The 27,542-nt window shown below is 37.1% G+C and overlaps 1 protein-coding gene across 1 annotated transcript in view; it reads left to right on the top strand.

The window, feature by feature from the left end:
- The window catches only part of PRDM15 (PR/SET domain 15), a 204,593-nt gene that overhangs the window by 40,525 nt on the left and 136,526 nt on the right, over positions 1 to 27,542 (top strand). Inside the window, exons 5-6 of the mRNA XM_044670316.1 lie at positions 7,342 to 7,363; positions 21,753 to 21,851. Coding sequence (XP_044526251.1) covers positions 7,342 to 7,363; positions 21,753 to 21,851 — 121 coding nt within the window. The remainder of the gene's footprint in view (positions 1 to 7,341; positions 7,364 to 21,752; positions 21,852 to 27,542) is intronic.

Raw genomic sequence — 27,542 nt, 5'->3', positions numbered from 1 at the left:
GAGAATTAGCGAGTTTAAAGCTAAAATAGACAATGAAAGCCCAAATATATGATGAAAGCCGCCAGGCTCATAATCAAGGTAAGTGGGTTTTTTTTAGTGTTTGGGGTTTTTGGTATTGCCTTTTGTAATGCAAGGAGGCTAACAGAAACTTTTTGCTTCTGTAATTTCTAATTGGGGTGAATGCTTTATATGTTTTCACATGCACTACCCCTTCACCAGGCGGCACAATTGTTCTGTCTACAATTGGTAAAAGTGACAGTATGGAATTTGTGGATGGTTGGTTGTTATTGGGTTTTGATTTTTTATTGGTGGTATTATTCCCTACATATTTGGACTCCACAATCTCTAGCTGGAGAATTGTGTGCTTGTACAGTTCCTTTCCTTCCCTTACCTGTTTTAGTACTTGGAATAGTAGTTTGATATTATCTACTAGTTCCCCAGAATCAGTATCTTTCTTTTGTGAAGTAATTGAGTTAAACCATTGCCACAGCTGAGAGAAAACATTTTTCGAGACCATAAGGAATTGCCAGATTGTTAGGATTATGGCTGTGGCTATTGGGATGAAGCAAATACATTCAGCCAGGGTCAGAGCTCACCATTTATAATAATCATAGATGTTCAGTAGTTGTTGCACAAAATTATGGACCCTTATAAACCAAAAATCCACCATATCCTGCATTAGGGACCAAGAAATCATTGAGATGCTAGATAGGATAAAAGTTATCCTAGCTAACTTCATTTTGGTTGTCACAGAAAATTTAGGCAGTTCGCTAACTTTGCTTGCCAATTAATGTTATCAAGAAGTAAATAAGATAATCTGAGTGGGTCAACGAGGCAATTTGGGTGTGAGGAAGGATAAAGGGGATATAGGTGATTATAAGGTGATTGGAGGAGGAAAGAAGTTACCAGAAGGTATGTAGGAGATAAAGGAAATGGGGTATGTAGGAGAGGCAGCTCAAACAGGTTTATTCCCAGAAGCTTGAGACAGAGGATACAGGAAGGAAACTAGGGCCAGTAAGAAATGTTTAGGGTTTGGCTGGAGGTTTTCTCTCGTTAGTTTCTAAAGTCTTTTGAGGGAGGAGTCGAGAGGGCCTCTCCCTGCCAGTCAAACTGATGGCTGGAGGAAGTCTTGGGTAGATACTGCCTGCCAAGATAGATGCCCCCAGTTCTTTTAAGTAATAAAAGAAAATTATTCCTTCCCTCTTTAGTCCTTGTCTCAATTTTCGGTACAATGATTCACCAGAGGCTTTGAGTAGGTAACAAGGGGATTTATTAATTTCAGGTTAGTCAGAGGGAAGAGGTTCAGGATTTTCTAACTGCTGCTAGGGAGAGGGTGAAGGTGGGGGATGGGTCGCAGAGAGGTTTAGACTGAGAGAGCCCTGCTCTCCTAGTCAGGAAGATTTGACTGCCTTTTAAGTAAAGTCCTTATTGAATCACTAAAACTAGGGGTAACTTATTTGAGGATACTCTACTTGTCTATAGAAACTAAAACCCACAATGTTCAATCACCAAGCCCTTCCTCCCACCCAAGGCCCAAAGGAAATTCAGGGGAACGGAAGGGAATGTAGATGGAGAGATCAGGGAGAGGTCCAGACAAATGAGACAGGTTTAAATTTCCCCAAGACAAGATAACACAGGCCAAGGCCGAAGCAAAGCCAAGCTGAAAGGCCACAACTAACAGCCTAAGCCAAAGCAAATGCCTCCAGCCACAGCGAAAGCCAGAAGGCAAAAGCCATCGTCAGTTGGAACTTCACCTCTTTTTATAGCATTAAGTTCTGACTTCTGACTTTCTGAAAATTCTAAGATGTTTAACTGACTTTTTGTGACCGTTAGAAATTACAGAAGCAAAAAGTTTCCATTAGTCACCTTGCATTACACTTTTAAAAGGCAAAATCTCTCCAAAGGGAGAGATTGAAGCGAATAGGGGGGGCAGTAGAGAGAAGTTAGGCTCAGGTGGGTGTAAGGTAGAGAGGGATCTGGGTTTTTCTGGAACCCAGCAGTGTTCCCGCTGGGGGCAGATCTTTGTTTCCTGCCACTGGCAGACCCCCTGCTGGGTCCTTTGCCACTGGCTGAGTTTTGTTTGTTTGTTTTTTAAGTGGACTGGGGTTTCCGTGGGCTGGCTAGGTTCCTGAGTTGGGAGGGGGATTCAGAACCCCTGCCAAGGAAGAGGCGCTCAGCAGGGGAAGAGTAGGGGAAGAGACTCCACTTGAGTGTTGGGTGGTTGAGGGGAGAAAGGAACCAGAGTTTTAACAGACCCCTGCTGGGTTTTCCAGGGAGCCCCCCTGCTGGGTTTTAGCCCAGCAAGGCTGAGGGGTATTAGAGTTAAGGCTCCTGGGTTTGGGTGGGTGGGATTTAGATCTAGGATCTTTGCTGAGGCAGAGGAGCCAGGCAGTGATTTAGTAGGGGGAGGGACCCCCATTGGGCTGGGTTTTTGGGAGGAAAATTTTTTCGCTTACCTTAGGCAGGAAGGCATGCAGGATAGTCAACAGGCAGTCAGGCAGGCAGGTTCAGGTCCATCTGGGTCACCAGAAACTGAGGGGGGGGGGGTTAGGAGGAAGGTAGGAATGTTGGAGGAATGGGAAAAAAGAGAGAGGAAGGTAGAGGAAGGGAAAGGAAGGTATCGGGTCCCCAGCCCCAGCAGGGCGAAATTGACCAGAGCCTTTCGAGCTCAAATAAAAGATCAGAGAGCAACTTTAGGTTTAGAATAGCTAGGTTTTATTTAGATTAGAAAAGGGAAGGTCTAGGGAAAACTAGGAGGTAGATAGAAAGGGAAAAAGGTTCCGAGAGAGAGCTCAGGATCTGAGAGCTTCCGGGCTCCAGAGCAGACCCTCCAGGGTAGAGAGAGCTTGAAAAGGTACCAAACTCTTTTATACTTTCTCCGACACCTCCCACAAAGGAAGTGGTAGGTGTCAGAGGAAGTTGTAGAAGGGAGTCCTGGGAGTTGTAGTCTCCCAGGGCTTACAACAATTCCAAATGAATAGTATATCTGTCAGATCTATGGGATAGTATTGTATAGTATATCTGTACTAGAATAGTATAGAATAGTATCTGTCAGATCTATCAGAAAGGAAGGAGTTTAAGACCAAGCAAAAGATAGAGAACTACAAAATTTTAAATGAATACTTTTGATTATATTAAATTAAAAAGTTTCTGTACAAAAAAAAATCAATGTAACCAAAATTAGAAGAGAAGCAACAAATTGAGGGAAAACATTTTATAACAAAAACTTCTGACAAAGGTCTCATTTCTCAATTTTATAAGGAATTAAATCAGTTTTACAAAAAATTAAGCTATTCCCTAATTGACAAATAGTCATGGGATATGAATAGGCAGTTTTCAGATAAAGAAATCAAAAGTATCAATAAGCAGATGAAAAAGCATTCTAAATCTCTCATAATTAGAGAAATGCAAATGAAAACAATGCTGAGGTACCCACCTCATCCCTAGCAGATTAACCAATATGACAGTAAAAGAAAACAATAAATGTTGGAGGGAGTGTGGCAAAATCGGGACACTAATGCATTGTTGATGGAGTGGTGAATTATTCCAGCAATTCTGGAAGGCAATTTGGAATTATTCACAAAGGACTTTAAAAGAATGCATTCCCTTTGATCTGGCAATATCTCTGCTGGGTTTGTACACCAAAGAAATAATGAGAAATACTTGTACAAAAATATTCAGTTTCCGGGTTAAGATGGTGGCAGAGTAAAAAGCAGCTGCTTGACCTCTCCTGACCCACGCATATAGGACTCCTCAAGAAGACATAAAAACAATTCCAGACGAACAAAGGGACCCCACAACATGGCACTGCATTGAAGGTACGTGGAATCGGGGCATTTCTATTCTAAGGGGGTGAAACAGCTCTCACTAAAATGCGAGCTGAGCAACCCCCTCCCCCCACCACACCACCTACAGTGCCAAAGCCAGCGCAAAAGAGTTAGAGCAAGTTTGGGGCACCCATAAAGTCATTGGCAGCTCACCAGGGCCTGTTCCTGAGAGCAGCAAGACTTAAGACCCCAAGAGGCTAAAGAACGCTCAGACTTTGAACACAGACTTTGAGTGCAGGCGTGGGAGAAGGCGCAGACGCAGGTGTGGGTCAAGGCGGGGACATAGGGGTAGATCCTGAGCGCAGGCTTGGACCTTGAGTGGGGACCGAGTGCAGAGGGGTGCTTGACTGTTGAAGCAGCGCCCTGAGACTGTTAAAGGAGCCTCAGGCAGAAGAACAAGCAAGGGGACCACCAGGAGGCTTGACCCTGGGAACAACTAGAGCTGAGACTTCAGAATCCTAAAGAGTGCAGACAGATCCTGGGCGTGAGCATAAAGCTGAGAGGGCGCTGGGCTAACAATGGCAAGCCAGAATCAGGAACCCCAGAAGAGAAAGATCAAGAAGAAACCTTTAACACTTGACAACTTTTACACAGAAAAAATCCAGACAACAGAGCAAACACCAGAGGAGAACAAACAAGTAATCATATCCAAACCTTCCCAAAACAAAAACATCCATAGCTATGCTTTTTGTGGTGGCAAAAAATTGGAAAATGGGGGGCGGTGTCCATTGATTGTGGAATGGCTGAACAAATTGTGGTATATATGATGGTGATGAAATTCTATTGTGCTGTAAGGATTGATGATCTGGAGGCTTTCCATATGAACCGGGAGAACCTCAATGAAATGATGCAAAGTTAAACAAGCAGAACCAGAAGAATATTATACACCGAAAGTAAAAATTGTGGAAAAATCCAGTGTAATAGACCTTGCTACTAGTAGCAATGCAACAAGCCAGTATACTCCTGAAGGACTTATGTAAAAGAATGCTATCCACATTGAGAGAAAGAACTATGGGAGTAGAAATGCAAAAGCAAAACATGACATCATTTATTGTATGTATATATGGGTAATGTCATAAACTGTTATTGACCCTTCATAGTTATTGGTATATTGATGATACCAATAGTTGCATCAGGTGTGAACAGGTTCTCAAAATTGACCATTGGAAAAAATATGGTTGCCAGGCAGTTGTACAAAAATCTTTCTTTAGGCCAGTTATCAAAAAAACTTACTTATTTTAACTATTAAATAAGAACATAAAGGGAAAATAAAGGGAAGTAAAATATGTATGTATAAAGGATTCCATATTTACTAATAATTCTATATAAGTTTCCCACCAAAATCTTTCCCTCATGGGAATTCTTCAATGATTATGAAATGGTAATCCTTCTTATATCTACACTGACTAACTAAAGTATAATTCTATCTTACTAAACCTGTTTCCAAAAACAAAATATTAACTTAATGTTATAGAGATCCTTCTTTCCCTCCAGCTAAAGATCAGTTCTGATCATCTGAGTTGGAAGTTGTTTCTCCAAGCAGCTGTTCTCTGGTGGTCCCAGAGGAACTCTTGAGTAGCAGCTCAGTAAGCTCTTTTGTTCTCTGATCCAAACAGCTCATCAATTTTAGATCAGATTTAAATGTTGTAAGTCTTCCACAAAATCTCCAAGGCTGATTTGAGAGCAAACTCAGGAACCACCACACTCTCAGTCTCTTAGAAAAAGATGGAGGAGCTGTTACTCAACTGATGTCCTCAAGGCACCCTCCAAAACTTCTCTTATCTCTGGCCTCCTCAGGGTTCCATAGAAATCTCTTAAAGCACCCTAGTACCTCAAATCTTCTTTAAATTCTCTATCTGACTATACTGCATTTCTAACTAAACTAATTACTCCTGCACCACAATTATGATTATAATCCCTCCTGTGCAAAATTTGGGAAAAAATTCATTTTCTTCCCAAATTAATGCAATTACCTTTTACCTATTCTATGACTCAACCCAATAATTTTTCCCAAATAGAACTATTTCCTTAACCTTATACTATTCTATTATCACCACTATCCCTAATCTTAACTTACCTATTCTTGGACAGAAAAGAAAAGTTTTCAAAATGCAAATCTAAGTACAGTTACAAAATGCAAAAGCAAATCAATTCAATAACAAAAAAACAGAACAACACAAATTTTCCTATTCTAGTACATAAAACTTCTATACTAAAGATAAGACTACAACATTAATCTTACCACTTTTATAAAAATTAAAAACAATGTAAACCTTATATATTCTAATACAAAACCAATGCTTACCTAAGGATAAGAAAACCTTCAAAACATCTTGCTACTGAAAACTGCAAATTTTTCCTATTCTATTTATGGAAAAGAAAAGTCCTATTCTAAAATGATCACAAACAATTGCTGACTAAAGTAAAAACACAACAGCATAGAATGAAAACTATAAATAACCTTTGTACAGAATTATACAAAACTCCATATATATACAAAGAAAACTACATACAACCTATGTACAGAATAATACAAAACTCCATATACATATACACACATATATACACATATGTACACATATACATAAATACAGAAAAGAAAGCTGTTTAAAGAATTTAAAATTTCCCCCCTGTTGTGAATAAAATGGATCTGTAGAATGGATGTAATATCTTCATAAGTTAAGTAGGTTATCTATTTTTTTTTAAACCCTTAACTTCGGTGTATTGTCTCATAGGTGGAAGAGTGGTAAGGGTGGGCAATGGGGGTCAAGTGACTTGCCCAGGGTCACACAGCTGGGAAGTGGCTGAGGCCGGATTTGAACCTAGGACCTCCTGTCTCTAGGCCTGACTCTCAATCCACTGAGCTACCCAGCTTCCCCGGTTATCTATTTTTACTAGCATATGTCTATAGACTATGTAGCTACTAGAACTCTTTAACATTTCTATGTGATATGATGTGTGTATTACAATGGTAACTATGTCCGTCTAATAACGTGTTCATATTTACTCATTGTAAGGGTTAAATTTAATGACTGGGAAATAATTTTATGAAATTATGTGGTCACCAATATTATGTCTTGAGTCAGAAATTTATTTATAAATATATACAAATAGAGAAGAAACAATAAAGAAGAGGAATTTGAGGGGGTTAGAAAGGTTATCTATCCTATCTTAATCTAGGCAGAGATTAATTAGCTCTCAACTAGGAAGGACAGTAGTGAGTAACCATGGGACCTTCTCCAAGATGGAAGCTAGTCTTGCCAGAAACTATGAAAGGAGTCAATCTTTCACACACCCCACAAAGTAGTTCAGGAGTCAGAGTCCAAGTTGAAGCTGAGCTCTAAGCCGTAGTCTCCAGCAAAGCTCCCTTGAAGACTCTCCAGTTAGCAGACTATCTCCACAAGACTGTTTCAAGCCAAAGGATTCATGGCTTTTATGATCCTAGCATTGCCTAAGGGGGCAGTGTTTGTAGGAAACAGTTCTCACCTTCTGGAGGAATGAACTCCTATCAAAGGCCTCTCAAGGTGTCAACTCTGGTCATAGGATTCACAAGTTTCTGGAGTTGTCACCCATTGTAGTAAGTGACTTGCAAACTTTTCTAGTTCAAGCTTTTGTTGCTTCCATCCAGAAAGTGGACAAAGGAGAGTTAATCCTATCTTCACAATTTAGAGAGGTATTAAGTAGGAGTACTTAAGTTATTGTATAACCAAGTGTTAACTCAAAATAGTCAAAGGGAATGAAGAATTCCCTTGTACAACTGTAAACTCAGAAAAGAGAGTAAAGAATTCCCTTACACACCATTACTGTAAATATCCTAAAATACCAACTAATCCCTTCATGCAAACCATGGAAAAGCACAGTGTTCTTTCTTCAGAATATTTGTCTGCAATTTATGCTCTTTAATCTGCTTTAGCCTGATAGCAAATTGTATGCTGCCAGTGTCTCATTGATTGTTATCTCATAGAAAGTTGCTAGTTTGTCCACTTGATGTGATTGTGTTACAATTTTGTTGTAATATGTTTTTTGCAAACAATACATTGTCCTTAAGAAATCTAGTTAGAAGTCAGTCTATTGTTCATGTGTTGTTGTTGTGTTGTTGTTGTGTTATGTTGTGTTTTGAATTTTTGTGTCCCTTCCTCTTCTTACCATCTTCACCTGCAGCCACTTCAACTGATGTCAACCTCTTCTTCTGATGAAAGCAATGCAGCCACAAATCTTTACTGGCAACCTTTATAGCTGTAGGTTTTGTGAGCAGAATATCAAAAGGGCCTAGCCATGCTGGTTCAGTGACACTAGTTCTTGTAAAATTTTTTATGTACATGATGTCACCTGAATGTAAGTCATGTAATGTAAAGTCTGTTGGTCCAGCCTGTACAAGTATTCCCAGCTCTTGCAATTCTCTAATTCTGTTCTGCAGTTGTCTGAGGTATCCTGCAACGCTTAAATCTCGATGTCAGCCAATCCCTGTGTACTAAAATGACCCTGTTTATGGATGCTCTGACAGAACTGGATATAAAAAGCTCTTGGCAGTATCAGTTTTCCATATGAAGCTGCCCAAATACCATTTTTTGTTCTCTACCTCGTAATTTTGTTGCCATTTCAGTACTTCTTTGTCATTGTATGCTGTAGCCAGATCTTGTGGAGTTATTTGTGAGAGTTTTAAGCATAGTTCAGGTCCACTAGTTGATGCAAATTTAGTAGTTGCATCCACTCTGTCGTTTCCCTGAGCAACAAAATCTGTGTTTTTGGTATGCACTCTGCATTGCACAATCACTATCTGCCGTGGTAGTTGTAAAGCAGCTAGTAGTTCACATATTATTTGTGCATTGACCACTGTTTTTCCAGAGGATTTTAAGAAGCCTCTTTGCAACCATAGACTCCTGACTTCATGACAGATCCCAAATGCATACTTAGAATCAGTATAAATTGTCACATTCTTGTCTTTGGCTATGATACAAGCTTACTTGACTGCAATGAGCTTTGCAGTCTCAGCACTGAGGTGTGATGGCAAACCTGCTACCCCACACTTTTTCAAACTCTGTTAACATTGCTGCTCCTCTGTACTGTACCCCATCTCTCATAAAGGAAGATCTATCTGTGAAAAGAATAAAGTCTGGATTCTCCAGGGGTTTGTCAGAGAGATTGTCCCTTGGTTTCTCAATTATTTGGACTATGTTAGCACACTCATGCAGCTGTTCTCCAGAAGTTGGTAAGGCTGGTAACAATGTGGCAGGGTTCAAGTTTCCACATCTTTTTAGGCTTACATTCTCATTTCCTAAAATTGTTAGCTCATATCTAGACAGCCTCTGGTCTGAAAAGGCTTGAGTCTTATGCCTTAGCAAAAGAGCTTCAATTTCATGTGGACAAATGATGGTAAGCAGATTCCCCAGAACTAAGTCTACAACCTTCATTACTAACAGAGCTGTTGCTGTCACACCTCTCAGACATGGTAGAGCCCACACAACTATTGGATCCAGTTGCCCAGAATAATATGCAATAGGCTTTTGCACTAGACCAAAAACCTGGGTAAGCACTCCAGAGGCCACACTTTTTCTCTCATGAACATACAAAATGAATGGCTTCTCCTAATCTGGTATGCCCAGAGCCAGTGCCAAGAGAATGGCATGCTTCAATTGTGAAATTGCATCCAGGTGTTCCATTGTCGATTTTAGTGGCTCCGTTACCCTATCTTTTGTAAGCTGTGTTAATGATTTCACCAGGTCCCCCAAAACCTGGTATCCACTGTCTGCAAAATTATGTCACTCCCAGAATTGCTTTTAATTGCTTTTTGGTATTTGGTGCTATAAGCTTTTGAATGCATGCTATTCTTTTCTCTGAGATATGCCTGACCCCTTCAGTTAGAATAAAGCCTAAATATTTCACCCTTGGCAAACACTATTGCACCTTGAACTTAGAAATTTCATGTCTGATTTTAAATAATTCAATTAGAAGATGCTTGCTGGCTGTTTGGCACACTTTGGCAGATGGTGAGGCTAGAAGGAGACCGTCAACAAAATTATTAGCCTGCTTTCTTTATGATGTATGTAAGCCAGGTCCTCAGTTAAAATTTGAGAGAAAATCAAAGGACTTTTGCAGTACCCTTGGGGCAAATGCCTCTAGGAGAATTGAATACCATTCCAGGTGAAAGCAAAGATCTTTTGGGAATCCTCATGGATAGGGATGGGGGAAAAATGCAGAACAGAAATCTATGACCATGAAAAATTTTGCACTGCTGGGAATTGATGATATTATTGTGGCTGGACTCGGGACTCTTATATGCTGCTTGACTATGTGATTATTTATGGCACTCAGATCTTGTCTGAATGAATAGATTTAGGTTTTTTGACTGATAAGATTGGAATGTTATATAAAGATATGCAGGGCACTATGATGTTTTGTTTGATTAACGATTTGCTAATTGGTGTTATTCCTTCTATAGTTTCTTTTTCCTTCTTTTTTTAAAATCATTTATTAATATTCATTTTTAACATGGTTACATGATTCAAGCTCCTACTTTCCCCTTCACACTCCACTGTCCCCCCACCCATAGCCGACACACATTTCCACTGGTTTTAACATGTGTCCTTGTTCAAGACCTATTTCCAAATTGTTGATATTTGCATTGATGTGGTAGTTTCGAGTCCACATCCCCAATCATGTCCTCCTCAGCCCATGCATTCAAACTTTTGTTTTTCTTATATGTTTCCTCTCCTGTAGTTCTTCCTCTGAATGTGGGTAGCGTTCTTTACCATAAATCCCTCAGAGCTGTCCTGTGTCATTGCTTTCTGCTGGTACAGAAGTCCATTGTATTCGATTTTACCATAGTATATGAGGCTCTGTGTACAATGTTCTTCTGGCTCTGCTCCTTTCACTCTGCATCTGTTCCTGGAGGTCTCTACAGTTCGCCTGGAACTCCTCCAGTTTATTATTCCTTTTAGCACAATACATCAGTTCCTGGAGGTCTTTCCAGTTCACACGGAATTCCTCCAGTTTATTATTCCTTTGAGCGCAATAGTATTCCATCACCAACATATACCACAATTTCTTCAGCCATTCCCCAATTGAAGGACATAACCTCCTTTTCCAGTTCTTTGCCACCACAAAAAGTACAGCTATAAATATTTTTGTACAAGTCTGTTTATCTATGATCTCTTTGGGGTACAAACCCAACAATGCTATGGCTGGATCAAATAGCAGGCAGTCTTTTATAGCCCTTTGAGCATAGTTCCAAATTGCCAGCCAGAATGGTTGGATCAGTTCACAACTCCACCAGCAATGCATCAATGTCCCAATTTTGCCACATCCCCTCCAGCATTCATTACCCTCCCCTTCTTTCATTTTAGCCAATCTGCTAGGTGTGAGGTGATACCTCAGAGTTGTTTTGATTTGCATTTCTCTAATTATTAGAGATTTAGAACACTTTCTCATGTGCTTATTGATACTTTTGATTTCTTTACCTGAAAATTGCCTATTCATGTCTCTTGCCCATTTATCAATTGGGGAATGGCTTGATTTTTTATACAATTGCTTTAACTCCTTGTATATTTGAGTGATTAGACCCCTGTCAGAGTTTTTCGTTATAAAGATTTTTTCCCAATTTGTTGTTTCCCTTCTGATTTTGACTACATTGTTTTTGTTTGTACAAAAACTTTTTAGTTTAATATAATCAAAACCATTTAATTTACATTTTGTAATTTTCTCTAACTCTTGCTTGGTTTTAAAGTCTTTCCTTTCCCAGAGATCTGACAAGTATACTATTCTGTGTTCACTTAACATGTTTATAGTTTCCCTCTTTATATTCAAGTCATTCACCCATTCTGAATTTATCTTGGTGTAGGGGGTGAGATGTTGATCTAAACCTAATCTCTCCCATATTGTTTTCCAAATTTCTGAGCAGTTTTTGTCAAATAGTGGATTCATGTCCCCAAAGTTGGGCTCTTTGGGTTTATCATACACTGTCTTGCTAATGTCATTTACCCCAAGTCTATTCCACTGATCCTCCCTTCTGTCTCTTAGCCAGTACCATATTGTTTTGATGACTGCTGCTTTATAGTATAGTTTAATATCTGGTACTGCTAGGCCCCCTTCCTTCACATTTTTTCCCATTATTTCCCTTGATATTCTTGATCTTTAGTTATTCCACATGACGTTGTTGTAAGTTTTCCTAATTCAGTAAAGAAGTTTTTTGGTAATTTGATAGGTATGGCGCTAAATAGATAAATTAATTTGGGTAGAATGTTCATTTTTATTATGTTAGCTCGTCCTACCCATGAACAATTAATGGCTTTCCAATTGTTGAGATCCAGTTTTATTTGTTTGGAAAGTGTTTTGTAGTTGTTTTCGTATAATTGCTGTGTTGGTTTTGGTAGATAGATTCCCAAGTATTTTATATTGTCTAGGGTGATTTTAAATGGTGCTTCTCTTTCTACCTCTTGCTGCTCTAATGTGTTGGAAATATATAGAAATGCTGATGATTTATGTGCATTTATTTTGTATCCTGCAACTTTGCTAAAGTTGTTGATTATTTCTACAAGCTTCTTAGTTGATTCTCTAGGATTTTTTAAGTATACCATCATATCATCTGCAAAGAGTGATAGCTTAGTCTCCTCATTGCCTATTTTGATACCTTCAATTTCTTTTTCTTCTCTAATTGCTACTGCTAGTGTTTCTAGTACTATGTTGAATAATAGAGGAGATAATGGGCATCCTTGTTTCACTCCTGATCTTATTGGGAAGGCTTCTAATTTATCCCCATTGCATATAATGCTTGTTGATGGTTTTAGGTATATACTGTTTATTATTTTTAGGAAAGGTCCTTCTATTCCTATACTTTTCAATGTAGTTTGGAGAACCAGAAGGTCGAAATTCAAACTCTTAATCTTCCAGATAGCCTAACGATAGCCATGCTTTCTTTTTGGCCTGGCTCAGCTCTTTTGAGCACTTTTTTAAAAAAGGAAAGTGGCTTTCCTTGCCATGCTTTTGCTAAAAGCAACAGCACATTTTTGCCTCAGGCGGGACTCAGCCAGCCAGTCCAGCCCAAACCACCTTGGGAGGTAAGGCCAGCCGATTCTGGGTTTTGGCTTTAAACTAAAAATGCCAGAGCCCAGCCAGTGTGTCTCTGCCACTGATCTCCTGACTCCTGACCTGATCTCCATTCCTACCGCTTCCTGACTACAAGCCTGCCAGCATTCCAGTCCCTGTGATCTCCGCCGCTTTTCCTGACTCCATTTCTGTGAATCCGGAATCCTGAGATTTCCAAGAAGTGACCTCCACCCTGACTTGCCAAACGCCGAGTTTCAGCTTCAACTCTACCGCTAAAGAATTTGGGAAGTATATTCCGTTTTCTCCCTATTTCTAGCCTTCCAGGTGTTTCTCTAAAGTCCTAATTTAGGCAACCTGCACCCCCACAAGCTCTACACGTGGTATTTTCTACAAAACTGACCTAAATTTTTCTCTAGCCCTGAGCCCATGACCCGACACCACGTGGACCTAGCATTTACCCTTAATCGGGCCGCATGGCCTATTCACCCCCATACCTGCTCAGAACTTTGAACTGAGAGCAAAGATTGATTATAGAAAAACTCCTTAAACTCAGCAGAATTCAATCAAAAGAACCTTAAATTGAACAAGGGGTGAACTTTTTAACCTTGGAACTGAATGAGTTTTATTTCTGCTTTAGAGAGACTGTATCTTACAGTATTTTGCTAATTAGTTTTGTAAATTAATCTTGCTTATTTCATTGATTTTCCTGTTGCACTGAATCATTTTAAGTTAATGTAGTTTGTGGCTGCTAGATTAATTCTGTTTTTGATTTTATTGTAACTCCAAAATAATGGGAAAAAAAAATTAGAACTGGTAAGAGGTTTTGACCAGCTTGTTATCTGATACTCATTATATTTCCTAATTTATTTCAGGTTTCATTTTTACTGTAATCATAAACAATGCTATATTCTTGTACCATTTGAAAGTTACACATTTTAAATTGTCTTCCTTGTGTTCAGCCTTGGAGAGTTTGGTGCTTGCCTTGAGATTTAAATTGTAATTTTATGAGAGGTCTTTTAAAAATTTACTTTAGATGCTTAGTACCCTTCTGTATAAATGATAAGGTTTTTATGTATTTATTTTAAAGAATTGTGGTCTTAAAGGATAAGCTTTATATATTTTATTGTGAAGAATTGTTGTCTTATATATATATTTATATTAGTCTATGTTTTAGCCTCTTTTATCAGAAGGGTCTAGAATTCTTGAGGATAATTTAGACCAGAAGGTTTTTTTTTTTTTAATATCAAGTTTTTATATGGAAACAGTAATAGAATTTGTTGAGAAACCCTTAGCCAAGGTTTAAAAGTTGTAAAAAGTATATGATTTTTTGAACATCATTGTTTATTGTTTTAAAAATGTGTTATTAGAAATATGGTACTCTATTTGAATGTACATTGTGAATCTGCTATTTTGTAAAACCCACTTTCTCTCACAGAAAATCTCATTTTTGGGTAACAAAACCCTTCTAGTTCTAAGCTATATATATATATATATATGTATATATATATATATATATATTTGATTTTTAAAACATTTTTTTAATTAGAGCAATTGATTTTTCCTTTTTCTCATCTTGTACTGGAAATACATATATAATCATGATTTCTTTTTTTTTGATTCTACAGCGAAATAAGCTCAATGCAAATACCTGAGCCTGAGCCTGAGACTATGGGATTGTGATTTAATGCCTCTCTGATTCCAGGAGAAGTGCCGAGCCACATGGTCAGAGACTTGACTAAAAGATATGCATGGATTGCAGAGTTCTATGCCAATACTTTAGGGCTTGGAAATTGGTGTTTGAGTCCTCTAGTCCCAGTCTTTTCTAAAACTTTAGAGGACATGGGTCCCCTCAACTTAAATTCCTAGTGAAGCACCTAAGATTGGCTATCGTTTAATGGCTCATTCCCTGAGAAGGTGCAGGGAAAAATCGGATCAAAGAAAGGCCCTCATCATTTTTAATCATAACAATAGGAATGGATTCTGTATTTTGTCAAAGGCTTTTTCTGCATCTGTTGAGATAATCATGTGATTTTTGTTTGTTAGACTGTTGATATGGTCAATTATGTGGATGGTTTTCCTAATGTTGAACCATCCTTGCATTCCTGGTATGAATCCCACCTGATCATGGTGGATGATCTTCTTAATTACTTGCTGGAGTCTCTTTGCTAATATTCTATTTAACATTTTTGCATCTATGTTCATTAGGGAGATTGGTCTATAGTTTTCTTTCTCTGTTTTTGGTCTACCTGGCTTTGGAATCAGTACCATATTTGTGTCATAAAAGGAATTTGGTAGGACTCCCTCTTTGCTTATCATATCAAATAATTTGTATAGTATTGGGATTAGTTGCTCTTTGAATGTCTGATAGAATTCACTTTTGAATCCATCAGGTTCTGGTGATTTTTTTCTTAGGGAGTTCTTTGATGGCTTGTCTATAGTTTCTTTTGACAGTGGATATGGTGGAATACATGGAGCTGGACCATCTTTGGTTTAGACATGCACAAGCATTGATGACTTCAGTAGGCCCACGCCCGTAGATGACACGGCCCAACAGACCTTCTGGAATATCTGTGGGGATCTCATATATTTGTAGCTTCTCTATCTCAGGATCTAGACTTTCCAAAAACAATATAGGAGAAAGCTCCAAAGATTTTTCTGGTAGCTGTAGAGAAATGTCCCCTTTTGGTGTGCATATGATGGTAGCTCTGAGTTTGGGCAACAGATCTCTTCTTTTTCACTGGTGAATTTGAGTGAGCAGGAAGGAATACTTTATGCTCAAAGAATTGAGGGACACCATATGGGTTGGTAAAATTTTCACTTTTAATGGTTTCCCTGAGATTCCCACAACCTTCATAGATCCCACACCATCAACAACCTGTCAGGTGACTTCTTTAGCATTGATTTAGAGACTCTGGTGTCCAAAAGATAGTCGTACAGTGCATTTCCCACTTTCAGGGTGACATAGGGTTCTGTGCTTTGAGATGGGGTGTGGACCGGGATAACAGGACTCATTATAGTTGAATCAGGAAACCTAAAGTCATTTTTCTGTCCTTCATTCCCCAATTTATTCACTTCAATTTATTCACTTCTACATCTTTTACATCTAATATTTCTTCAACATCATGTCCTTTATTGTCATCTCCTTATTGTGCCCTTCATTACCTAGTCCTCTTCCCCGGTAAAAAGTTCATAATGCACTTCCCCCATGTGTCCTGCTTCAAGTTATCACTGAGCATTTGGGAGTACTTGGGCCTATCTCCGTTCTTAATATACATTTGCATTGTTACCAGGTCTTCTGCTTGTGCAGACCCCTGATAAAATCTATCATAGTCAGTTGGATAATCCCTCCTGTCTTAGTACTCATATCAGAACGCATTTGGGAACCCATAACCTCTAATCCCTGATAACTATTGCCATAGAATCCCCTGTCATAAACTCTTATTTCCCTTATACAAATTGCCATTGCCTCTAAATCAATTTGGGAAGAAGCCATTTTACCTGTTCACCTGCCCCTAGGACCTGCATTCTCTCATGAAGTGCCCAGATTTTCCACAGTAGTCACATATGGGACCCTGACTGCTAGCACTCCTCTGTTGGCCATTATATTTTCTTTGCTGCCTATATTGCTTCATTAGAGCCACGATAGTTTTGTCCTGTTTTTCCTTCTTCAATTGCAATTTTGGATCTTTCATTTCCTGCCTGAGGTTCTCTTATTATTTCATTATGTTCAAATTCATGCTTATCTTTGTGCCCTTGAAATATATAGGTAGCCACTCTCTTGATTTCATCAAGAGTCAATTCTGACCATTCTGGACAGTGCTGTTGGAAGTACTGCCTGATCACCTTGCAGGAGTTCTGTGCAAATTATCTGCAAAGATATTTAATGTCCCCATCTTTGGGTATGTCCAAAGACAAATAACATTCACCTAGGTCAATAAGCCTGTCCATGAACATTGAGGGCGTTTCCCCAGCTTCCTGCCTAACCTGCTCAAATTTGGTCCAGGCCCTGAGTCTATTAGAATACTTTTTCATAGTCTCAAATAAAGCCATCCTTGCTTTTACGAATGCCTCATATTGTGCAGGAATATTCATGTCTCATTGAGGGGGAAGTTTGGGCCACTCTGCTGCTTCTGACATAATTTTTGCTTTTTCTCTTTTGGTCAGTAATTCATCTAGCATGACCTCCATGTCCAGATATTCTGGGTCATGCGATTTGATTATTTTCTCAAGTTTGCGGATTACTGCGACAGGCTCTTCCTCTAATGAGAGCGTTGTTTTGTTTTTTTTTAATTCTTGATATCTGGGTGAAGCCTTTTTGGTGTTTTCCACTAAAGAGCTGTCTATCCTCTGTGAGTACTGGGACTTCATGCAGTGGGAAGAAACCTCCCACAGCATGCTCCAGTTCTGCTATCTCCTGCTCAAGTTTAGTTAATGCAATTTTGTTCCCAACATTATTGGTCATAGTAAGTTGTTGTTTTAATAATGCCAGTTCATGCCCTACCTCCATTTACCATCATCACTAAATATTTCATTTTGATATCCCTTTCATTTTCCCTGATCTGTCTTCTCTTTCATGATGTTAATATATATATTTAGGATGCTGTAAAAACCCATCCTAATTTAAACCAGTGCCAGTAGTACTATACTTAATAATGGGGTTCGGTATATATTGTCTATTAGTGATAAGGTCAGCAGCTGGTATATGGAATCAGTCATAAGTATTCCTTTGATGTTAACTGGAATCATCTCATTGAATAGTTGTGTAAGATTCCCCATGTTTAAAAATAAGGCAATCTACATCTCTACGAATACCCAGAGTCACTGCAGACCCTGCTCTGTGTAAGTTTTTACAGAGAGAGAGAGACAGACAGACAGACAGACAGACACTAATTGATTGATTGATTGATTGATTGAAGCAACCCTTTGGAACTCTCCTTGGAGCTGAAGTTGGATTGCACCTGAAAATTCTGTCAGCTGATAACTGCCTGCCTGTATATATCTGATTTATGACTTTTTTTGAAAATATAAATAGTAGTTTCTTGGTTCTTATCCTAAAATGTGGCTTGTCAACTGTTGTAAAGTGTTATTGACCCTAATTAGTTATTGGTATATTGATGATACCAGTAGTTGTATCTAGTGTGAACAGGTTCTCAAAATTGATCGTTGGAAAAAATATGGCCACCAGGCAGTTGTAGAAAAATCTTTTTCAGACAAGTTATCAAAAAAACGTACTTATTTTAACTATTAAATAATCATATAAATGGAAAGCAAAAGGAAGTAAAGTGCGTATTTATAAAGGATTCCCTATTAACTAATAATTCTATATGTTTCCCACCAAAATCTTTCCCTCACAAGAATTCTTCAATGATTATGAAATGGTAATCCTTCCTATATCTACACTGACTAACTAACCTATAATTCTATCTTACTAAACCTGTTTCCAAAAACAAAATATTAACTTAATGTTAGAGATCCTCCTTTCCCTCCAGCTAAAGATCAAGTCTGATCATCTGAGTTGGAAGTTGTTTCTCCAAGCAGCTGTTTTCTGGTGGTCCCAGAGGAACTCTGAGTAGCAGCTCAGTAAGCTCTCTTGTTCTCTGATCCAAACAGCTTTGTCAATTTTAGATCAGATTTAAATGTTGTAAGTCTTCCACAAAATCTCCAAGGCTGGTTTGAGAGCAAAGTCAAAAACAACCACCCTCTCAATCTCTCTCCCAGAAAAAGATGGAGCAGCTATTACTCAACTGATGTCCTCAAGGCACCCTCCAAAAATTCTCTATCTCTGACCTCCTCAGGATTCCATAGAAATCTCTTAAAGCATCCTCATGTTTCAAATCTTCTTTAAATTCTCTATCTGACTACACTGCATTTCTAACTAAGCTAATTACTCCTACATCACAATTATCATTTCAATATGTGATTTGGGGACTCATCTTTAAAAAAAATCACTCTGTAGCAAAAATGAATACTATGGAAATAGATATTAACTGACAACATTTGTACAACCCAGTGGAATTGCTTGTCACCTCTGGGAATGGGGAGGAAAGAGGGGAGAGAAAGAAAATGAATCATGTAAACATGGAAAAATATTGTAAAAAAAATAAGTTAAATTTTAAAATAAAAAACCATAATAGGTATTGGGAAGCATTTATCTGGAAAGATAATGAGTTCACTTTGGGGCAACCTTTCAATTTTCCCAAGCTTAGAATTTGTGAAAAGCAAATTGTTCAGGTGGCAACTAGGTGGCTTAATGGATTGAGAGCCAGGCCCAGAGACAGGATATCCTGGGTTCAAATCTGTTCTCAGACACTTCCTAGCTGTGTGACCCTGGGCAAGTCATTTAACCTCCATTGCCTAGCCCTTACCACTCTTCTACCTTAGAACCAATACACAGTATTGATTCTAAGACGGAAGGTAAGGGTTTTAAAATTAAAAAAAAAATTGTTCAATGATAAGTGAAAAGTAAATCATTCATTTACCTAAGAGAAGCAAGAGTGATTTAATAATAAGAACGTTCCTTTGTCAGACTTCTAAGTCTAAATTTTAGTCATCTAAAGATAAAATTTGACTTAAAATGAATTTTTGCTTTTTTTTATCCTTTTGCAATCCAATATTTGCATACCTATAAATGCTGATTTCTATAGGCATTTTTGCCTTCTAAAATGTTCCTCTCTGGCTATCTGAAACTCCAATAACTGCCCTTCTGTTCTTCAACAGAAGCATATTCTCTAAAAAGGCAGGAGTAAAGTAGTGTCAGTATAGGATCAAAGGTGTGCTTTAAGAAGATTTTCCTACTTAATGGATTGGAGAGGGAAACCTTTAGGACTAGGAGATCACAGGCAACATGGTATTGTGGATAGAATACTGAAACTGGAGTGAGAAAGATCTTATTTGAATCTCTCCACAGATATCAACTGTATACTCCTGAGTGAGTTATTTAACTGCCTGGGCCTCAGTTTCCTCATCTTTAAAATAAGAATATTAAATTCAGTGATGTTTTGTGGTCTTCTAGTTCTAAATCCATAATCCTATGGTTATTACAAGATAAAGAGGAAAAATATTCAGGCAAGAAAGGCTTGTGGCAGTAATAGTAGAAAGGAGGAGAATGATAGCTGGCAGCTAATTTGATATGGGAGGTAGAGGTTAGGGAAGAATGAAAGATTCCTTCAGAATTTGTTTGGACAACCAGGAGAATTATGATGTCATTTAGTGGTCAGGAAAAACCGATTTGGGGTAAAGATTTGATTAATTTATTTGCCAAGCTTGCAAGACAATGTTTTAAATTTGTTGAACTTGAGTTGAATGATATTCAGATGTACAGCACCTAGCTTAGCTTAGTATATTCATTCATTCAGTTAACAAAGTATATGCAAATGATGTCTTTCTTTCACAACTGAGGGGAATACATGCAAAAAATGTCATCTTTCTTACTCTCAAAGAGCTTATAGTTTGGCAGAAGTTATGTCTGAATATATGTTCTAAATTAGAATAATAGTGCATAACATGCCTGAAATCTTAGGGAAGAGATGGTATCTGAGCTGAATCTTAAATGAAGGAAAAGCTTTAAATAGCCAGGGATCAGATTTGTAGAGGTAGGATAGACACGATAAAGTAAGCCCTTTGATTTAAAAACAACACTATTTAGCTAACTGCATGCAGAATAAGTTTTACAATATTTTAATTATGACTTTTCTTTCATGTACTTTAAAAAAAGACCAAAGAGAATGATAGGTCATAGCTTTTTTAGATTTAGAAAATATATCATCCTGAACTATGTTCATTTACTACCAAGTACTTTTCTTTGTAAATATTAACAAATTCTATAGAATTACATCTGGAATACTATGATATTGGGAGAGCAGTTCTAAGCTATGTCCTATGGTTAAACAGATGAAATTAAAAATAAGATAGAAAGCTAAGAGTATCAAAGATTTAGAGTTGTAAGGAATCTTAGAGTCATCTAGTTCAGCATTTCATTTTACAAGTAAGGAATACAAGGCCCAATAAGTTGAGACCAGTAAATAATAATTAACAGAGTTAAGCTTTGAACCTAAGTCCTTTGGTTCTAAATTTAATATTATCTCCTCCATGCTATACTGCCTTCTCACTTATTGCTTAAATGTGTCTGCCATAGAGAACTGGAACAGCAGAAAGATGAGGTTAATCTTGATTTCTAGTGTCTTTAGAGCCCTAAAGCTTTGAGTATTTACCAAGCCAAGTTCGCAACACTGGTTAAGAGATTTCTTATAATGCCAAGACATACAGTATGCCTATCATTCTTTCTTAATAGCAAAAATACCAAAAAGCTGTGACAAATATAACAAAAAGCCTGATATGTGTATGTAAAGGGTCTCGGTCTGTCTCTCTCTCTCTCTCTCTCTCTCTTACACATACATCTTACTTTTTCTCAGATTCCTATGTGTTTAGAATGGAATATGACAGAGAAGGGAATAGAATCTCACCTAAATCACCAAATACAGCACTCTTACAAAAGAAGATTTAACAAGGAAGTGTACCAGTAGCTGACTCTGAAGATCAGTAATTTTCACAGTTTAACAGCCATGATTCAGACATCCCCTAAAGTGGACAGAGCTCTTATATTGCTCTTTGTAGCTCAGAAAAATGCCTTCTCAGAGGTCACTTCTCTCATTTTTATGTACTACCCGCATGCTGAAAATTTTAAGGGGATGATTATGGATGAATTTAAATTCATTCAAATTTAACTTATCTAATTCTAGAATTTCACTGGCAAATTGGTATATGTATTTATTAGAAATTACGAGGTGTCAGTTCATATGAGTATTATCTGCACTGTGTGTGGCTTCATTGTAGGATTAATTGATTACTGTTCACTTTTTTGGGGGGGGAGGGAGAGGCCTTTAGCCAGCACTGCAGAAAGCAGTGTTCCTGTTGATTCAGAGTCCAGTCAGTGGACATGTAAAGTATGTTCTACTACCTTCCAAGAACCACAGCTACTGACTGGTAAGGCCACTGGTATGAATATCATTAGTTACCAGAAAAATACCCCAAAACATACTGTTTCCTTAATAATTGTTAGTATTATTATGTTAGTTCCAGAAAAACTATTTATTTCTTTTTAACTCAATTCTGTCACTCCCTTAATGCTAATTCTTTCCCTCTGTTGATTATCTCTAATTTTTCTTGTCTATATTTTGCTTTATATAATTTTCATGTTCTCTCCTCATTAGCCTGAACTTCCTAAGAGCGAAGACTGGCTTTTTCATTCTTTTGTATCCTCTGTTCTTAATACATGATCTAGCACTGTAGATCAAACTGGCACTGCTTATAAATTCCTATAAAGGGCAGTGGGAAGTTTCTCTTCCCTAGTGATTGCTTTTACTGCCAGTCATTTACTTTTTTACTTTGATGATTTCATTGACATCATTGCTTTCACTTGTGCATATTTCACTTGTGCAACTTTTCATGCCTTATCATTCGATCTGCTAGAGACTTTTTCCTCATTCTTTCTATGTCTCTGTGTATACCAATACAACACTTGAGATGTCTATTGTTTTTTTGTTTTTAATGTAATTGGTCTACTTCCTTTTGAGCTTATACAGGTCCTTATTGATATCTTTTATGCCACTCATGTGCAAGTCATCATTAATAACTTCTATGTTTACCATTTCTCTTTCCATTCCTCTGAACAAGTTTTAGTTTTTATTCCTCTGTGACATAGCATTTACTGGGAGATTATTAAAGAGATAGAATTTTGTTACAGCTTGCTACTGGCACTGTGACTTATTATAATACCTGAAAACTCCATTATTAAAAATTTATTCCTTTGATTCTTAAAGAGAAAAACCTCTAAATATTCCTTAAATAAACATATCGAAAGTTGATATAAAACTTAACAGTTGGCCAACATTCATTGTTGAGAGCAGGGCCATGTGCAAATGTAACTCAAAATAAAATAAGAATGAGGGAGGTATGACTTATCTGATTTGAGAGCTGCAGAAAAGATTGGGAAAGGTGTAGAAGCCAGAGACCTGTTACTTAACTACAAATTTCCTTCATTTTAAGAAATATAATGTCTTTATAATTACATGTTACCTTAAGAAACTGAATTAATCACTGAAACATGCAATGTGGAACTCATTATTTTCTTCATTTTGATCTGTTTCTCTCCCAGATTTTTAACCATATTTCTAATGCTTTTTACTAATTTTTGTTTTTTGTATAAAATAATAATCTTTACCTAACATTAATTGATAATATAGAGAGATGTATAATTAGAAGTCATATCATTTAAATATGGCTCTTTACTTTTTTTGTCCTCTAGAATGCTTTGAGAGCTGCAGAAAAGAGATTGGGAAAGGTTTAGAAGACAGAGACCTGTTACTTAACTACAAATTTCCTTCATTTTAAGAAATATAATGTCTTTATAATTACATGTTACCTTAAGAAACTGAATTAGAAGTCATATCATTTAAATATGGCTCTTTACTTTTTTTGTCCTCTAGAATGCACAACTGAATGAATACAGAACTGAGCTTGGAGTTTCATTGTGATTAAATCATACTGATTAGATGGATTCTGGAGAAAGAAAAGAGTTCATGAAATTTTTTAGTATTTCATCTCTAGGTCATTTGAATATTTCTAGAAACTAAGAGACTTTTTTCTTCCATGAATATTTTAGGGGCAGAGTTATTAATGTTACTTAGAGACCAAAAATTCTTAAATTGATTTAAAATTGAATTTTGAATTGAAATTGACTTAATTCTTCCTTAGCATTTCCAGGATTAAGAAGAAATTTGCATCAAACTTTAACTTTTTAATTTTAGATTTTAAAACTTTCTCATTTTGTTATTTGCATAGCTAAAACATTTTTGTTTATCTCATATATGTATGTATATTTATCTAAGCACTAAAACAATTAAAAATGGATGCTGAAAATTACAAAAAACAAGCTTGGCCCTAAGCTATAGGTCCATGGATATGCAACATTGCACATTTTGCCAAATGTTTTCAATGAATTATTCATTTTTGCAGAGTTTTTTCCACTTATTTTAAAATTTTTCTTTTTTTTTATGGGATGGCTATTGGGGTGGGTACAGGGGAGAAAACAATTTAGAGGAAAATTTAGGCAGCGTTAAAACACAATGAAAATTTATATTAAAAAATAAAATAAATAATGCAAAAATAAGTGAATGGCACCCCAATCACAGACCATATTAAACAAAAGTTGTTGTCTAATGTGAGATGTGTGTTAGATGATATTATTCTCTATTCTATATGATTTGGACTTGATAACCTTTGAGGTCCCTTATACCTTTTAAGATTTGGTAATGCTATGGAAATTTAATATATTCAAGGTTTTAAAGTTTTGTCTTTTCTTTGACTCCTCTACTAAGGCCCTGAATATTTTAGTCAAATATTCCCTAAAACATATCTGAGAATGGGAGGAGACATGATCAACTTCTGTGCAGTGGTAGGGTACTATTGAACAGAAGAAAACTCAGGAAGTCATAGACTAGTGTACTGACTGATTAAACACTTTAAATTTAATTTCCTCAGTGAGAAAATTTCCTTGTCTAGGTAGCATGTTGTAGAAGAAGGAACCATGATCTGAAATTCAGTTGCTATTTTTTCATTTATCCAGAAAGATTTCCCTAAAGACTCACTGAACAAAAAATGTTTTATTAGAGCCTATCATTAGAATCACAGCACATAGGTGAAAGAGTACTTGAAGCATATAAGGCTAATGTTGGAGGAGACCTTAGAACATTTAATTTTAGAGCTAAAATGGAACTTGAGGGCAAGGACTCTCTTTAGCCCCTTTTTCTATCCCCTCACCCTTAGCACAGTGCTTTAAAATGTTTACTGATTGATTGATTGATTGATTGACATGTATCCCCTGTGTGTGGTCCCTTCTAAGACCTCTTAATTTCACCTTTGCAACATCTCTTGAGTAAGCCTCCTTCTTTCTAACATTGCCACCACTGTAGTGCAGGCCCTCATCATTCTGCTTTGTGGGCTACCTGTCTTAAGTCTTTCCTCATTCTTATCCAACCTCCATTCATCCACTAAAATGATTTTTCTAAAGGACAGGTCTAATCTTCCCATCACCCCACTCAGTAAATTCCAGTGGCTGCCTACAGAATCAAATATAAAATGCATTCAAAGTCCTCGCCCCCCCCTTGTACTTTTCCAGTCTTCTTACACTTTACTCCTTTACATTTAATCTTTAATCCAGTGACACTGGCCTCCTTTCTGTTTCACATATAAGATACTCCATTGTCAGCTCTGGAAATTTTCTTGGACTATCCCCCATGCCTGGAATGCTTTTCCTCATCTGCTAGGACTATTGACCTTTCTTGTTTCCTTTAGGTCTCACCTAAATTCCTGCCTTTTACTGAAGTCTTTTCCAACTACTTAATTCCAGTGCCTTTCCTCTGTTAATTATTTCCTATTTATCCTATATATGGTTTACTTTGTGTATATTTGCTTGCATGTTATGTCCCCTATTAGATTGTAAACTCCTTGAGGCTAGGGATTGTCTTTCTTTTTCTAATTTGTATCCCCAGTACTTAGCACAGTCAGGGCACAGTACTTAATACATGTTTACTGATTGATTGAGTTCTCTGTGAATACTTGAATTTGTTGACAGAGAGATAGATAAGATAGATAGATAGTAAGATAGATAGATAGATAGATAGATAGATAGATAGATAGATAGATAGATAGATAGATAGATAGATAAACTGTATTTTAATATATTTAGCTTCCTTTTTATTTTGTGCATTTCTATGTAACATACATTAAAAAAAAAATTTTTTTTTTTGAGAATGTTCTAGCTTCACCAGACTGCCAAAGGGCAGAAAGATAAATGTTTCAGGATACAAAATAAAAAAGTTTAAAACTCCTGGTTGGTGACTTTGGGTTGATAATTCTAATTTGCTTTCCAGAACTGCTGTATTGATTCATATCTTTAACAATGGTGCATTACTATGCCTATTTTTTAAGTTTTATTATATTGTCTCTGTTGTCATTTTCTTTGATTAATTTTTCTAATGTTTCTATGATTTATTCTTTGACTTACCAATTCTTAAGGATTAAATAATTTGGTTTCCAATTGATATTTAATTCTTTCTTCAATGGCCCATTTTTATACTATGGTTCAAGGCTAGTGAACTTGAATGCTTGTGTGGGAATGGCTTCTTGGACTTCGTTTTGGGACCTTGCCCTTCCTCAGATGAGGCTTTTTGGATGCCCATACTCAGTATAGTTCCTCTCTTGTCTCTTGCTGTGATGGAATTATTTGGCACTTTAACCTTTTACCTACTCTATCTTGCCTCTGCACAATATTTCTGATTATGGTAGTGTTTTTGTACAATCCTTGTCGAATATAGGCATTTATAGCGAATTCTTTTCAGTTTTATTTATCATCTTTCTGGTATAGTTTTAGAAATTTACTGGGTTATTTGTAAGGAATCTGGTCTCCTGTGTGCCCTAACATAGCTCCATAATCCTACAATTCCCTTTGTGGTTTTTTCTTGTGTATGTATATAAAAATATATTCATATAATGCCCTTACCTTCTGTCTTAGAATCAATATTATGTATTGGTTCCAAGGCAGAAGAGCAGTAAGGGTTAGGCAATGGAGGTTAAGTGATTTGCACATGTTCACACAGATAAGAAGTGTCTGAGGCCAAATTCAAATCTAGGACTTCCTATCTTATTATATGGATTCTTAAACTCTGTTGTATAATTGTCTGCTTGTATCCTAAATGTATTATCCTACTTTCTCCAAAAGAACGTGGTATAATATTTATTTCTTAGCTCATTTTCAATTAAAAAGTGAAAGTATTATCAGATGAGACATTTACAGAAATTTACCACATACTAAGGCATAGAAAGATTGCAAATAAACTTAGAGGAAGAAATAGTGATGACATCTTTTATAGACCATAACATGATAAAAATAATCAGTTTGAGGGGACAGCTGGGTAGCTCAGTGGATTAAAAGCCAGGCCTAGAGGGAGGTGCTAGGTTCAAATCTGGCCTCAGACACTTCCCAGCTGTGTGACCCTGGGCAAGTCACTTAACCTCTATTGCCTAGCCCTTACCACTCTTCTGCCTTGGAACCAATACAGAGTATTGGTTCCAAGCCAGAAGGTAAGAGTTTAAAAAATAATAATCAGTTTGAGAGCACAAAATAATACACAGACCTCACTGGAGATTTAATAATGAAATCCTAAGTAATTAATAGGTTAAATAATAAGCCTTAGAAGTAATTAATAATTATGTGAAAGATAATGACAATTACAAATAACATTAAGATTTCTGGTTGCAGTTTAAAGAAGTTAGGGGAAAAGCAATATATATTTTTTATTTTTTTAAAAACATTTATTAAAATTCATTTTTTTAACATTTATTAATATTCATTTTTAACATGGTTACATGATTCATGCTCCACCTTTCCCCTTCAACCCCCCCTCCTACACCCCCCCCACCCATGGCGGATGCGCATTTCCACTAGTTTTGTCATGTGCCCTTGATCAAGACCAATTTCCAAATTGTTGGTAGTTGCGTTGGTGTGGTAGTTTCGAGTCCACACTCTCAATCATGCCCACCCCGACCCATGCGTTCAAGCAGTTGTTTTTCTTATATGTTTCCTCTCCTGCAGTCCTTCCTCTGAATGTGGGTAGC

The sequence above is a fragment of the Gracilinanus agilis genome, chromosome 3 (assembly GCF_016433145.1).
Source record: "Gracilinanus agilis isolate LMUSP501 chromosome 3, AgileGrace, whole genome shotgun sequence".
Classification (NCBI taxonomy): domain Eukaryota; kingdom Metazoa; phylum Chordata; class Mammalia; order Didelphimorphia; family Didelphidae; genus Gracilinanus; species Gracilinanus agilis.
This window is presented reverse-complemented; position numbering and strand designations above follow the sequence as displayed.